Source organism: Seriola lalandi, unplaced genomic scaffold, assembly GCF_002814215.2.
Source record: "Seriola lalandi dorsalis isolate HSWRI2012SDOR001 ecotype SW California unplaced genomic scaffold, Sedor1 jcf7180002054614, whole genome shotgun sequence".
NCBI classification, from domain to species: domain Eukaryota; kingdom Metazoa; phylum Chordata; class Actinopteri; order Carangiformes; family Carangidae; genus Seriola; species Seriola lalandi.
This window is the reverse complement of record NW_019525167.1, coordinates 343,377-359,179: the sequence shown is the minus strand read 5'-3', so window position 1 is coordinate 359,179 and position 15,803 is coordinate 343,377. Positions and strand designations below refer to the sequence as shown.

Below are 15,803 nucleotides of genomic sequence, written 5' to 3'. Positions count from 1 at the left end.
ATATTCAATATTATCAAATATTGGCCCTTACCTAATATATGCATTACACTCTTTATTTTTTTGCATTTGTAGTTCATAAAAAAAGATGCATTTGCTTGTTTTCTTACACATCTATGTTTACAGGCACAAAAGAAGTCATTCATCTTTCATTTCATGAAATGAAATGAAAGATAATTCTAAAAATTTTGTACCATATTCCACATAATCATGGGTAAATTGATGGAATAACATTAATGTATTGATAGCTGCTTTTTGAAGGGTCTTTTTGTCCCTTAATAAAATGTCCAGTTTGATTTTAATAATATAAAATGACTCAGAACTCAAACCCTCTGAAGACTCGATTCTTCCCACATCCTTTATTCTGCTGCTGCCTTTATAAAAAGTGTTGTAGACTGTTTGATTTATATATTTATGTCTGTTGTGCCTGCTGTGGTGTTCAGAACCTCTTTGTAATTCATCGTCATTTATATGTAATTCTGAGAGGGTTGTGTTAACGCTGAAGATAGCTGTGACCTGGGTCCTGATGTCCCACCAAAAATATTGTTGTGGATCTGAGGTTTGACTCTTATTATTGGACCAGGTCCTGATATTCAGTTTTCAACACTTTCAGGACAAACTATGGGAGGAGTGGCTGCACTGCAGAACAGTATCTGCATTTTCTTATCATGAAACACGCTCATGTGTTTTTAGATGTGTGATGTTTCTGATGTGTCATTGTCGGTGAGAAAGCAGAGGCTGTAATATCTCCGTCCACACCTCTTCCTTTTTTTTCTGTCCTCAGTATTTGGACAGAAACCAGCCGGTAGACGATTCATGTCTCCAGGTTTGTTGCTGAGAAAAGAGTAGAGTGACTTTTAGGTTTACTTGAGGGATATATTTTACAAAGAACACTAAAACTTTCAGTGGAAGTTGTTGGCCTATTGATCCAACATGGCCGATCCCCTGAAATCCCCTCTTTATCTGCACAGATGAAAAATACAGAAACTCAAGTGTACTGAAGAAAAGTCTTTATTTGTAGTGCATTTACATTCAGGTAACATTTTCCATGTGTTGCATAGTCCTTGTTGCATATTTGGTAACTAACTGGAAGCACCGACAAACCTGTAAGAACACTTTATCTGGACTCGGATGAGTTCGGGTTTGGTCCTTGTCAGGTTTTAAAAAGACTTTTCAGGCTCATAAAAAATCTCTTGTGTTTTTCGCAGGAGATGAGACTGTTGACATTTTATTTACTGCTCTATGGCAAGAAGTCGGCGTTAAAGAGCCATAAAACCACAGACAGCTGCTGAGTCATGTATTCAGATACAGTATGTGCCATATTTTACATCCTGTTCAGTGTTTTCTCATAACTACAGTACTTTACATCAGCTTCAGAGACGGTAGCCGTTTATCAGCCACACTGAGATGAAATAAAATCAAAAAATTAAACCCAGCCTGTTTTTCTGATTCCTCCAAACTCTCCAAACCTTTTTTTTTTAGCGTAATGAACTCAACAAAAATGAAAGAAATGATACAGATACATGATATTTTGAAAACAATAGCATCCACAACATGTTTCCTGACAAGCTGTGCTTCAAGAGTGTAATGTAAGCAGCAGTATAAAAAATACACAATTTATATGATAAGTGAAATAACAGCTTATTGTTGAGAAAAGCAATGGGCTTCAAAAAGTAATTCATTAATGATGTTTTCAATAATACCACAAACCAACAAACCAAGCGTCAGATCTTAGTGATTATCTTTCTACTGGCTGTCTGGTCGTATTACCGCCCTTTGGTTTCCACTGAAAGACTTGACTGATGTGTCTCCAAAAACGTTCCAGGAAGAACTAATGCAGTTGTTGGCCAAAGAAGCAGTGCAGAGTGTTGCAGAAGTCAAATACACTTCAACTGGTTGAACTGAACGACAATCAACCAAAACCTCCATCTGTTGACATGCCAAACCTCTGTGTCACGTAAAGTGCCAATCACACTTCTTAAAGGTTCTGTCAATGAGATTTTAAACAACAATATAGCAGCAAATAACTATTTTCTATGTAAAGATATAGTGGAGTAATGGCGTCCTGAGCAGAGAACAAAGTCACACCCCCTCTGTGTGTTTTTTAATCGAATTTTGTCTGCATGGTCTTTGTTTTGGTAGCACGTGCGTGTGCATGTTAGTGCACATACGTGTGCATGTTAGTGCATGTGAATCCCTCCTGTTAAACCATTGGTCCTCCTCACATTTATAAACACACAGGCTTGCGGCCCATAAAGTTTAAAGCTGGACTTTTTACCTTTTTTACCTGCTCCATCAGTGTCATTCACGCAGCCAGCCACAGTGGAGAAGTCCAAAGCTGAGTTTCTTTCCCAGTCTGACCATAGAGCCAATACTGGTCCGGCTTTACTGAGATGGACAACTCTATGATGTGTTGGGCAAATGTTGCTATCGCTAGCTGGCTAACTGTCAGCACTGCAGTGGAGCATATCAGTGTGTGGGATAGTGGTTGTGGCTAGATTTTTTTTTTTATTGGCTTTACACAGGGTAACTTTATTCAGTTATTCAGCTCCTTGTTGTGGTCTAGTGTGACATCTACTGGCAGTGATGGTGGTTTACAGAACCTTTAGCAAGGAAGCATGTTTAGTTTTGTCTAGGGTTCATGTTTCTGGCTTTAAGTGAAATATCTTTTTGATTTTCTGCCTTGAAAGATTGAATCATCATAACTTGCTTCATGACCAAACAGCTGCAAAACTGACATTGCTACTAGTCGCAGCTGTACTGTTTATTGCTAATTAGCGAATATTAGCATGCTAACATACTAAATTATGATTGTAAACATGGTAAACATTATACCTCAACATTAACCTGTTAGTGTTCATCCAGGGTTCAAGTCTGCGTCCATCTTAAATCAAAAATATTACACTGTGTGTGGAAAAGTAAAATCTGTACAAAGCTGTGCATCATACGACTGTCTTTACTAACGATAAGTTCAACAGGAGCATCAACAACATCATGTGAAAGCTGAAGCCGGTTCGGGGCGCTGCACTCTCCCCAGCTTCCCATCGTTCATCCTGCTCATCCTCCCACTCCGTCCTCTTCCTCTCCTGCTCGTCCTCCTCACCCTCCCTCCACGGCCCGTCGTCCTCCTTCACTTTGTTGATGCTGTCGCAGCTATCGCCCTCGTGGCCTTCGTAGCAGTGGCAGCGAAACCTCTCGGTCAGCAGCTGCAGTTCGTGTTGAGAGTGCCACCCGGTGACGGCAAAGTCCCCGTTGCCAGCGGGCCGGATGCGGTAGCTGTTGGCGCTCAGGTGGAGGTAATGGCGGGCACGGGGGTCCCGGCGGATGCAGCGGCCGTTCCCTTGGCACAGGAAGTCGCTGCAGACCTCAGCGGCTCGCGTCACGTTGATGATGTACTGACCCAGGCGGTGGCTCAGGAAGGACTTCACCTTGGTGCAGTTAGGCTGTGGAAACAAGACAGCGGAGGTTGGCAGCTGTGTAGTAACAGTTCAACACCTTGTGATGTCACTGGGTTTTTCTGCCCCCTAGTGGTCAACATTATTGAAGCTTTAACAGTTGCCCCAGATCCAGTGTTTGGAATCAGGTTTGGGAGATAACTAATTACCCATACTAATCTGAAACAGTGAGTTTTGAGAGATTGGGTGCACAAGAGAGGGGTGACAGCCGTGCATAAGAGCTTGCAAATTGCAAAACAGATTTTTTAAATTAGGTCCATGCACGGACGCTCCCTGAGATCCTGGTGGGTCTGACTGTCAGATCCTGTTTAGATGAACACAACAGGCCATAAAAACACGCACTATACTTTTCAAAATGTCAGAGTGGTTTCTTAACACGCAGCGACCACATGATGTCAACTTTCTATTGTCTGACTATTTACAGGGGCGGTTTGTCTTGAGTCCAAAACAAATCAAAAACCTTGAGAAAAGAATGTTTTTCAAACTACACAGTCAGACTTTGACTGACTCAACAGGACAAATTACATCCCAAAAACAGAAGTTTGACCTCAGATCTTCAGCCAAAACAACACATACTATCTGTATTCAAATGTTCTGTGCAGCCAGCACATCGTTTTTACAGAAAGTAAGACGGTAAAGATTTTTTTTTGTTGTGCCTGATTATAGGACACCCACCCTCGATGCGGTCAAGTTCAGGTCACCCCAGATGACGAATCCAGCAGCTCCCAGAGCGGCGCTCTCCCCGATGGTGTGGATCAAGTCTTTCTGCAGGAAACATATAGGTACAGACGTCACATCTCATGGTCACAGTGACACAAATTAAATATCAAACATACTGAAACGACAGAAGCACAGTGAACATTCAAGGAGGAGGCAGATATTTGCTTTACAAACTTTTACCTCTAAGTTAAAAACATTTGTTGAGGATTTTAGAAAGTGAGCAGTGTAAGAACAAGAAAGAATTGCTCTTCAAAATGCATCTTTACTATCACATGGCAGATTTTTTTCATTCAATGCAATGAATTTGTAAATATATTTGATGTGAAAAGTGAGAGTAATCATGTGGAGCAAAGAGCCACAAGATGGCGCTGCTAATCCAGATCGAGATCAAGTGAAAAAGAACCTTAATATTTCACTATGTTTTGAGTTTTGAGGTTGGCTAAAATACATCCGCACATATATTTTAAATCTTATTTCTAGGAGTCCTCACTCAATCTGCAGACCAGAAAAAAGTCCCTCTTGTTTCACTGACAGTGATGAAGTTTCAGTTTAACAAGGAAACCACTGCTCTCTAAGTTTGTATTTGGGACTCTGAGCTGCTTTTCTGTGAATCGCCACAAGATGGCAGTAGTGAATAAATTCATACATTAACTCTCAAACAGACACTGTTACAGTGAGAAGTACATCATTATGGCAGATATTTGTATACGCTGCGGTTTACGAAGCTTCTCCACAGTATTCTCATCTCAGAATGAAAAGCTTCCTATAATATTTCAAATGAGTGGGAAGTGACTGAAGGTTTGGGAGTTCTGTATTGTTATTTGATTTATTTATTTTTCTGTGTTATTACAGGTTTTGATTTTCTCCTCAGGATTTTAACCAAAACCATCAGAGTCACTGGTTTCCAAAGAATCCAGAGACGATTGTTTATAATTAAAGGTTTCAGTCAAAGCCCATTCTGACATTTCACTTGTAGACACAAATAGAAGAGTCATTAGGATTTTGAATGTTGTATTAGCAGTTCTTTGTTGATAAAGTAGTTTGTGTGATGACCACTGAAACACAAACTGTAGCACTGAAACTGAAACCCTGATCAGGTCTGGAGCTAACAGTGATCTGGTCTGAGCCCTGAACAACCAGGCAAGTTATCCTTGGTGGGATTATGGACGTTTTCCACTCATTGTTTTTACAGTTTTAGACACAACAACAACTTTTCATGTTGATTGTCTCATAAACTCTCAGTCATCATGGTCGTTTTCTTTCCTCCGCCTTTCTGCACAGAAGTGTTTATGATGGTTACGACCTAAAGCTAGTCTTTCCCAAACATTGCTCACCAGTCTTCAGCGCTCTGTTGCTCATGGTGCCAATAACATCCCGCGGACTTGTGAGGGATAACTAATAGTGCTGGCAAAAAAATGAACCAACAATTTCTGCTGCTCTATTTTCAGCGTGTACTTCCAGGAAATAACCACAGCCTTGAACTCTGAGTCAAAAACTTTCTTCTTTGAGGTTGTGCAGCAGCGGACATACTTGACATTGCATTACTAACTCCTCCTGGATTTAGTCTTCCCTTAAGGTCTTTCTGTTACTGCATAATCATTACCTGTCTTCTATTCCATCTAAGAACCAAAGAATCAACACATCCTGCTGCTGTACACCCTCTGTGTTCCTGAAAAGTGCAACAACAACTCAAAAAAACAAAAACCCTTTTAAAGTGAGATACATTTAGAGGTACAATTACAGGTAACAATATCATTTCCCGGCACTACTAACTGATGGTGCATCTGGGACAAAGGTCTAGGTCAAATTTTTCACAATTATGATATGGTGATTCTTGGGGACACTAATTTTTCCAGGGAAAAATACTGTCTTTGTGCAGACAGCATCAGTACAGTTACTGGTTCATAACTGTGAAATGAACAACTCTTATCAAACATCATGAAACACTAAAGTTTTAGTGACATGAAAGGGAAGGTGATTGCTGTTAGCTCCGACGTAACTATGTAAAAGGAGTTCAGAGGAGCACGAGTACAGTGGCAACGAGAGAGCCGTCCAATTACAGCTCAGTATGTAAATCATGTGCTAAATACTGAACACAATATAAACTTAGTATCTTACTGCGGTGAGGAAGGACAGGGGCTCGTCTCTGTATCCCAGCCTCATGTACACATAGGTGGGGAGGTCGTACTCCTTGGAGGTCAGCGAGGCGACGCGGAGCGACTCTCTGATCCTGTGCTGGGAGAAGTGCAGGTTGCTGATGCTGTTGGTGTGACTTTTCCTGATCGCCACGGAGGGAAAAAGCGCCGTGCTGCTGTTCCACAGCCACAGCAACTCGTCGTTCCTCAGCCTCTCCAGCAGGGGGCAGAAGCCCGTGTAGTTCTGCTCGTGCAGGTTGTAGTTGTGGCAGTCAGGGTAGAGGTAGAAACCCCAGAGGGCATTGGGGCGAAGACGCGTCCCCAACTGAATAGTCTTCTGCATGAACGCCTTGGCACTTTTCTCGAACCGCCGGCGTGCCAGCTCCTCCACCTGCGCCGCCGTCACGTTCACGTATGCCTTGGCGGTCAGTTCCTTCGACTTTTGCCGGTAAATGTCCTTCTTGTGCCAGTTACGATTCCACTGAGGCCGCCAGAACTCCCAGTCGATGACAGCCAGGCCGCGGAAGTCCTCTGCAGGGATGAAGTGGTTGATGTCCTGGTAGGCCTTGAACAGGTGCAGGTCCAGGCTGCTGTTCTGCGGCAGACCGCCATTCACAGGAGCGCCCTGGTGGTTGTAGTGAGGGTAGTAGCCCAGCCGGTTGGCGTAGAAGATGGTGACATTCTGGCCTGTCCAATCAGCACGCGGGCTCCCGTGGATGTGGAAGAGACGGTCCAGGTTGATGGTGACCTTGTACTTAATGGCGCACATGTCAAGCGGAGCGTTCCACGCCGCGATGAAGGGCTTCCGGCTGATCAGGGGCAGCCTGGCAGGTTTCTGACCGAAGGCGGTATGGAAGAGCAGAAACAGCCAGGAGCAGGTGAGGGCTACAGGTACGACGTGGTGGGAGGAGGATGCCCCGCCCACTGGCACAGCAGGCATCCTGGGGTTCAGGAGGAGCAGCTGTCAATCATCCTGAAGACGAAGAAGGAGAAGAGAAAACAAAAATTTTAACAGTAAATTGGTATAACTGACTTTTTCTCTCATGGCTGCTGCAGCTGAAGAGATGTTACATAAACCTTTTATTTCATTCAGTCTGCGGTTTCTCTCTCTCTGTCTGTCTGTAATGTATCTCATCACATGTTTGGTACAGACGTTTCCTTTCGCACCGCCATTAGTAGAAAATATAAATCCTACAGTGGAGATATCAGTGTGAAATGTTTCCGCTCGTCTCTTCACCTCCCTCTGACCTTCTCACTGTTTTTATATTGTTCCTGCTCACTGAGTTTATGGAGGGCACAGTGTGATGTGCTCAACGGCTCCTCGTCCGCAACAGCTGCCATATAAATAAACGTCTTTTTTCTTTTTCACTGTTCTCTCCGTTTGTGAGCGTTACAGCACAACAGTGGATCATGAAAGTTTTATCGTTTGCTTTTACATGTGATGAGCTGAGCTGCTTTTCCATCTTTATATATGAAAACAACTGGGACGTATTCGGCAAAGCTGACAGTCTAAGCAACCTCAAACTGAAACTAAGTCCTCATTTATGTGGCAGCTGATGGATTTGTGTTCAGGAGTCCTTGGAGATCCACAACATGATGCATGGAGATGCTCTGAGCCTCTCTTCTGATTGGCTGACTGTTTTGTGAGTGATCCAATAAAAATATAATAGATTTCAGTTAAAAACACTCAGAGAAACCTAATCCTGCAAGGTTTGGATGGTGGGTCCAGGTGGGCGGGGCTTGGTGACTGCTTTGTTGTGACATCACAAAGTTCCAGAAGTCCTGACGGCTGGTTTTAAGGCTCAGTTTCTGAATACAGGCTGTGTGCATTTCTCTGTGGACTGAGGCTTTGATACTTTCACAGTATTAATATAGAAGCTAGAGCTGATCTATAATCACACTACACATGGACACAGACCTTTAGACTGGATGGGACCTTTGGGACCTGGATGGGGATTTTAATGACTCCGTGACCTTTCTTTCGGCACACCCAGGTATCCTGGTTCCTCTGAATCATTGCACACACCTCTGATTTGTTGAGAGATTCAAAATAGGCTCAGTCTTGTGCTGTGCACTGTGACGACTGTTTGGTTGGAGAAACAATGACTGGATGTCCCTGAAATTAGCTGTGGATATTTTCTGCTTCCTGAATATTTATAGTGAGCTCACAACTTTTCCTGTTGTGTCGCCATCAGGACCAACGTTCATACTGGCACTCTAATGAACTCTGCAGCCTCTCGCAAGAATGTAGTTGAATTAATTTATAACAATGTAATTCATTAATTTCTTCCCTGATTGTTTTTCTATTAATTATTTAATAATTGTTTTATTTCAGTGTTTATTGAACCCACATTGGTTCTTTTTTTTCAGGATGACTTTCAGTGCATCTTGCATGAATTTAAGTGTTTGAATTTTTTCTCCCAACCGCTGCCGTCCTCAGAGACATAAATAGCTCTTGGCTCGTTTCCATGGCACGAAGGGGTCAGAGGTCACAGAGAGGAAATCAGCTGACACCCAGGGTTTGTACACGAGGACTTCAGCCATATAGACTGCTGCTTCCTCTGACCAGAGATGAAGCCTCAGGCCACAATCACAGGCCTTCCTGCCAAATGTCTGAGTGAGGTTCGGTGTTTGCTGAGTCTCTGCGTCCCATAAACAGCTGCTCGAGCCAAACATCCGGTCACAGAGCACACAGACGAAATTCAGAAGTCTGGATTTGTTTTCAGCCTAGTTTATTTATCACCCCGTCAGCCATGTGTTAATATCCAAACACCAAGTTTTGACGTCACTGGTCGACTTGTCATTCGAGGTGTCGATCTATATCTTACCTGATTTTTGATCTGACGGCAAAGGCATTAGTTTGTGTACAAACAAAGTATTTGGTGGCAGTACTCTTGAAGTACCGTGCAGCATTTTCATTTGGTTCCCATCGTTTCTTTTCCCCTCTCAGTTATGTTGGTTTGGAATCAAAGTCTTTTCCTTCTCTTTATGTTCCTGCCAGTTTCTCCCTGTAGGTTTGGAAATAATTTGACTGTTGCGTTTTACGGAGAACGGATCATTTTTCAAAGTGCGGCGCTGCAGTGAATGTATGGATACGATGCTGGTTAGTGGTGTGTCTGTTCGCTCTGAAACCGCTTCCATCTGAAGCCTGGCAGGCAGCAGAGCACACATGATTAGATGATAGGAATGTTTCTGATTATGTTTTACATCTCGAAAACATCTTGGCCCCCGATTTAATTTTCTCATTTCTCTTTGTAGTTCGATTCCTGAGAGTTTGAAATCTGTGAGCTCTACTTACAGCTGATATCAGTGCGTGACATCTCTCTCCTGCTACATTAGCTCTCTGAATACCGTCATAGATCAGTGTTTGCTGATAAGAACCTATCAGTATGCAACATTGATTAGGACGCATGGGCTTGTGCACCTCTGTAAAGATTTCAGCTTCATTCAAGCATCAAATGATCTGAACAGGCGTCTGAAAGACCTTGAAATGAGAGACTGCATGTTTCCAACTTATGTCAGCGTTATCACAGTGTGACTGATAATATTGATCTATATGTGCTGTGAATGTTGTTATCTTGCTGGTCATATGACTGATCCATCACCTCTGTGGTTTGGTGAAGTTCAGGCAACTAAAACAATTTGTTTCAAGATGCAGTCCGCCGCCTTGTTGCACATCAATGATTTCCAGTTGATTTCCAGCCATTGATGCGCTTTAACTCTCCTAGAATCGGCTGTTTCTGTGTGTTTATGGCATCATTCACATCTTGCAGTGTTGTGTGATTCGTCCAGAGTTGTATGTAAAGCTGCTGGGCCACAATCCTTCATGTGAAGCACAAATGAAGCACAAGCCATTTAAATCTAGTTCTCTACACCTGTACTTCCAACGAGATAGGGTTAGCGTTACTTTCATTACCACAAGTGGGGCTACAACTAACGAACGTCTTCAAATAGATTGATTTGATTGATTTATCTGACAAAAAGTCAAAGAAATGGGAAGGCCTTGACTCATTTTCTGTCGATCCACCAACTGATCACTCGACTAATACTGTTCAGGCGAGGACGGTCTGAAAAAAGCCTCAAACTGTAGATGGTCTGATTGTGGTGCAGCGTAAAGGAGCCTGAGTTTCTTTGGTCTGGGTTCACCTGGAAGGCTTCAGTCGATGGAGGGAGCAGCCTCAGATTTAAACCCACTGGAGTTCGTGCCTAACGTTTGGCTTTGTGTCAAAGTGAATTATTTAACCAGAGGGTCTTGGAGCCGCGGGCCGGTCTGGCATCGATTAAGATAAGAGTTTGTTGATGTCTGTGGTTCTTGTGAAATGGCTCCACTCGTTCAACAAATACAAGAAAGAAAGAGAGAGAAAGAGAGAGAGTGACGTCTAATTTCCAGTGTCTCTGTTGGAAAACTGGTTTGAATTTGAGCCACAGATGACAGCGTCTGAAGTTCCTCCGACGGTTCTCCGACCTCTCCGCAGCATCCCTGAACCAGACGATGATGCGGGGCAAAGGTCAAGAGGCCTTGAGATGCAAGACAGGAACTTGGCATGTGTAACTCTGCACAGCTGACAAAAGCTCAAAACTTATGATCTCCTATCTGTGAGTTCATGCAAGGACTGAAGCAACGCCAGTTTTTTTAGAGAGAGGCTCAGAGCCTCCTCTCTTCTGATTGGCTCACCGACCTGTTGTTACTAGAGCTGCAGAGAGAAGCCTGAGAGAGGAGATGTAAAACTACACTGAGATGGTTTTTGGTTCTTAAAACCACAAATATATCTTCTTATGGATCAACACTTCAAAATAAAACACAGGAGAAGATGAAATCTTGGGACCTTTTTCAGTTTTCATTTCTAAAGGCGAGTGCTGCTGATTTATCTTAGAATAAAGTAAACTCCAGGAACAGGCTTCATTTTCTTCAAACAGAAGGATGAGAGAAATGTGAGATGAGAGACTGCGTCCGAATAACAGTGTCAGTCGTGGTGATGTGCTACAGCTCATCGTCTCTATCTCAGCAGAGTGTAACTGTCCAGAAAGAGCCTAACGACTGTGCAGTAAAGAGTTTCATCAGACCAGGAGTCGCCTCAACACACATGCGATGCTTCAGCTGAAAAATGAACCATGAAAACCCTCCGAGCTCTCTTCCGTTGCGGGGTAACACGACTCTGCATCAGGACTTTTCCATGAATCACACACGAAGCTGGTCGAACCATGTCAACCAGAGCAAAGAGAAGCATTTCAGCAAATATTCCTGATGACTGGAGTGTGGTCACGATTCATGTTCCACACACGAGAGACCCGAAAACAAAAAAACGCCTGGAGAACAGGAACCACCGAGGCTGAAATCTTTTCCACTCAGCTGAGCCAGAGCTAATCCAGAGCCCTGTGAGCACCGAGGCTCCAGGAATCACCCTGTTTGTCAGACGGAGAAAACAGACGCATGACCTCAGAGGAAGACAGAGGACACAACTAGTGGAGATGAAAATGTGGATCTTTGTTTTCATCTCGATATCAGAGCTCTGAACTTTCACAGAAACTTCCTGTCCGTTTGTTTGGCCACTGCTGAGGATTTTCGCTTTGAATGTTTAAGCTTTTTTTTTAATAATCTTTGAAGTTTTTCATATGAGATTAGTAAATCTCAAGACATGACCAAAATCAAAAGGAATTTCAGCCACGAAATGTTCTTTTTTGGCACAAGTCAACCGCTGGTACATACAGTAAATACAGCGTGAATCAGAGCTGGAGCGATACTGGATTTTTGTGGCAGATACCAACATCAATATTAAGTTAAAAAGTTTAAAAAATCCAGAAACAAACTATTGTCTCATATTTGTTTTCTTACGTAAACACATACCGTAACATTCACATTGTTTATCATTTAATTCAAAATTTTCTATTTGTACAATTTTTTTAACTTCATGCACAAGTTATTACCGACCTTGGGACCTCGGGGGCCCCATCATTTAACACTGTGAAAGGGGCCCCTCTGCATAGCGAGTACTTTTACTGAGGACACTTTATTTTACTGATAAAACTTGGACATGTACTTTTACTCAAGTAGAATTTGGAGCTTTATTACTAAAGAAAATGATCTGAACACTTGTACTGATCTGGCTCCACTGTGAATCAATGTTTCATTAAATTGATTAGGAAACTAAAGTTACACAATGTACTTTTTTTTTTTTTAACAATTATTAACTATTATTTAATAAATCATTCACAAACTTTTCTGCATTTTCTTAATTAACACAATTGTTACTTAGATTTCTCTCAGAATTATTTCTAATATTAAACAAAAAAAGGCTAAAACGTTTAAAATAATGTATAGATGTGTAAAATACAGATTCCCTGTGAGGTTCAACAAGCACAAAGCTTTAGTTTGACTTCTGACATGATTCTCCACATCATCATTACACCTCATGTTGTTCTGGTTTTATCTCCAGTCACCAGAGTTCACAGAGGACACACCTGAACTTCAGTTCATCTTTTCTCACGTCTCGTCTTGCCGCAGAGCTTAAATGCACAATCCTGAAATCCTCTCAGCTGATCGAGACTCCCAGCCTCCGCTTTTGATCTTTAACCTCAGACACATTAACCCTCTGTCTCTCTCTCTCTCTCTCTCTCTCTTCTCTGTGGAGGGCAGACTGAAAAACAACACACTCCCATAAACAGTAAAGACCTTTTTATAGCCGGCTGTGATGAACTTTTAAATCCTTGATGCTCCTCGAAAACTGTGACCTCCCTCGTCTCTGACTGTTTACTGTCAGTTGTCGGGAGTCAGAGCGTCTGCTGAAGGACTGAAACTCTACCTGAATGAGACCTTTTAAAGTTCCCGATACAACTGACGTGACGTGCAGCTTTTTAACAAAACGTTAGCACCTCTGAGAGACTTAAAGAAATGTCCTGCTGTGCGTCCGAGGGGGGGTTGTTAAGAGTGAGCCAACATTCCTGGCATGGCAAGGGCACTACCCCCCCATCCTGCTCCTCCTCCTCCTCCTCCTCCTCACCCTTCCTGCATCACCCAAAACAGACGCTCAAGCTGCGCTGTAACACCCAGGGTCGCCGCCTCCCTCAGGGTTTAAAAATACACTTTATCTTCCTCTTTGTGCAGAAAAACTAAAGCTGCAGGAAAGAAACTTGATTTGTTTTTTGTTTTGCCTTCTAAAAATGAAACAGTTTTCTGTACCTGACTTTTAACAGCTCACCTGTAGATGCTGCATATCGACCTATAATTAGCAGTCCGGGGGAAGGTGGGGGTCTTCTCTTCTCCGGGGTCACCGCAGGGGTCATGGTGGCCCTCAGCACCGTACGTCCATCAGGCCTGCATTCATTCTGTCAGTCTGAAACACAAGCCACTCATCCACACTTATATACAGGCTCGGGGAGGAGAAGAGAGGGAGGGAGAGAGCGTCACCACCACAACACAGCGATTAGAGAGCGGGGGGGGGGGGGGGGGGGGGGGCGAGAGACATAGAGACACACAGCGAAAGAGAGAGAGAGAGAAAGGTTTTAAATCCCTGCGAGTTATTTGCTGAGCTCCTCTGAGGTCTGATCCTCTCTCTGGAAGAAAAGTCCCAACTCGTCCACTTCAGTCAGACAAGAAACTGTTGTCAACAATCACTGTGCATGCATGTGTGTGTGTGTGTGTGTGTGTGTGTGTGTGTGCATGCATGTGTGTGTGTGTTAAAAATTGACTTTAAATATAAAACTTTCTCTATGATTCAGTCCAGGAAAAGTTCCTAAGTTACTTTATTTTAGATTTTTAAGTCTTTAATTCATTTTTTATTTGGTTAATTAGTTAATAAAGAATATATATTTAAAATGTCTGGATCTGCAATCCAGTAAATATCATAAATGTATTCAAATGTTTTCAGCAAGAGAGAAAAGCGACTCAAGTGGACGTGAGGAGATCTGAATTTGCTCAAGAATTCTGTTCTAAAAAATAAAGTTAAAATTTTTATTCCAGCCTTTTATACATTTCTGTCCTGAACAAAGAAACATTACTCTATAACATGTTCATAAAGAGGGAGAGGACTGTGTGGCTTGTTGTTAAAGAAAACTGATTGGTGCCTTTCTCGATAGCTAATCTGTGAAGCGTTTTGCTATCGCTACATAGCTAATGTTAGCATTAGCAGCTGTTTACTTACCAGTCTAGAAGAAAAGTTGCGAGTTCAGGATCCAACTTCACTCCTTTGAGCTGCTGGAGCGTCTCCAGAGGTGGAAAGCAACACCAATGTTAACTCTTTTCTTCTACTGAAGTTAGCACGCTAACCAGCTAGCCCCGGCTCATCTCATCACTTCCCGATAGCGGCTCACTGTAGCCTCCAATGTGCTCATCAGGACGTATCATAACCTCTTCTCTTGTAAACCAAACAATGGCCGAAGCTCTTGTCAAGCAACATTCACCACCACGCGAGACATTACGTTCAGTGGCAGAAAAAACGTACAAATAGCTCCTTTAACCTCCTTTGAATATAACTTCTTAGGGCACCTTTAATGAAGAGGCTTTTTGACCATGAAACCTGTGTTTTACGTGTATTATGTAACTTCTGCTTTCAGAAGAGAAGAGTTTTTTTGGATTTAGAGGAGCTATAAGAAACCGTATAAAGCATCAGAACCAGCGATATAAGGAATATATGCAAGAGATGCTGCATTTCTTGTGCATTTTTCTTTGTTTTTTTTTTTGCTGAGAAATCATCAGGGTGTCAGAAGTGTAACTCTGAGTTAACCAGTATCTTCATCTCCATGTGTTTCTCTGTGCTCGCTCTCTCTCTCTCTCTCTCCTCGGCGCTGCAGAGTGTCGCTGTGCTGATTAAATGACATTACATGTGGACCCAGCACTTTAAACCCAGCCCGGGCCGAGATTCCAGTGGTTCACCACACATATTTACAACCAGAAGACAAAAGTCACAGTGAACCCGATCCCTGCGAGTCCCTCTGGTAAATATACACATGGATTTTCCCTCTTTCTAACTGTGTGTTTTCATGCTAAATAAATATGTCACAACTTAAACAGCCTTTCACAGAGATTTCAATCTGTGTTTTTTTTTTTAATGGTACACGACAGTGTTGGATTATGGGAGAATATATTATTATGGGAGAAACCCGACTCAGTAAAACTTCTCTTACCTATAATTAAAATATTAACATCTTAGATCCTCTGTGTTCATTAATTATGAGCTTTGAACATCAGACAGCATGTTTCCGTGCTCGGAGGGCTTCAGTGGAGCAGATCTAAAAATAGGAAAATTGTCCCTTAAGAGGTTTGTATTTTTTTGTGTGTAATGAGATTTACAAACTCGAGTGTTTCTATAGACTTTTAGACTCGTTCTTAACTGGACGAAGAGTCTGCAACAGGCGGTCAGGTCAGGGAGGGACAGAGCAATGTGACGTCACCAGGACAGGTACATTTCTGTGGCCAGCAGGTTCATATTTCATGAAATCAGCATGATAATGAACCTGATGCAAGAACATCTTCACATTCATCCATCCTAAAATTCTGAAT

General features: G+C 42.5%; 1 protein-coding gene across 1 annotated transcript; it reads right to left on the bottom strand.

Moving 5' to 3' along the window:
- Window positions 1–992: 992 nt before the first annotated feature.
- hyal4 (hyaluronidase 4) lies at window positions 993–13,651 on the bottom strand. The gene is made up of 4 exons (XM_023419923.2): window positions 13,504–13,651; window positions 6,291–7,280; window positions 4,128–4,217; window positions 993–3,440 (listed from the first exon to the last, which is right to left on the bottom strand). Exons 2-4 carry the CDS (start codon window positions 7,245–7,247, stop codon window positions 2,940–2,942), a joined length of 1,548 nt encoding a protein of 515 aa, XP_023275691.1. The 5' UTR covers window positions 7,248–7,280; window positions 13,504–13,651; the 3' UTR covers window positions 993–2,939.
- Between the last annotated feature and the right edge of the window lie 2,152 nt (window positions 13,652–15,803).

Excerpts from the sequence above, each read along its gene's own strand:
- hyal4 (XM_023419923.2), bottom strand. The coding sequence starts at position 7,247 with ATGCCTGCTGTGCCAGTGGGCGGGGCATCCTCCTCCCACCACGTCGTA. Across the intron at positions 4,218-6,290 it reads CCCTGTCCTTCCTCACCGCA|AAAGACTTGATCCACACCAT; the intron begins GTAAGATACTAA and ends TGTTTCCTGCAG. Across the intron at positions 3,441-4,127 it reads TGAACTTGACCGCATCGAGG|CCTAACTGCACCAAGGTGAA; the intron begins GTGGGTGTCCTA and ends TTGTTTCCACAG.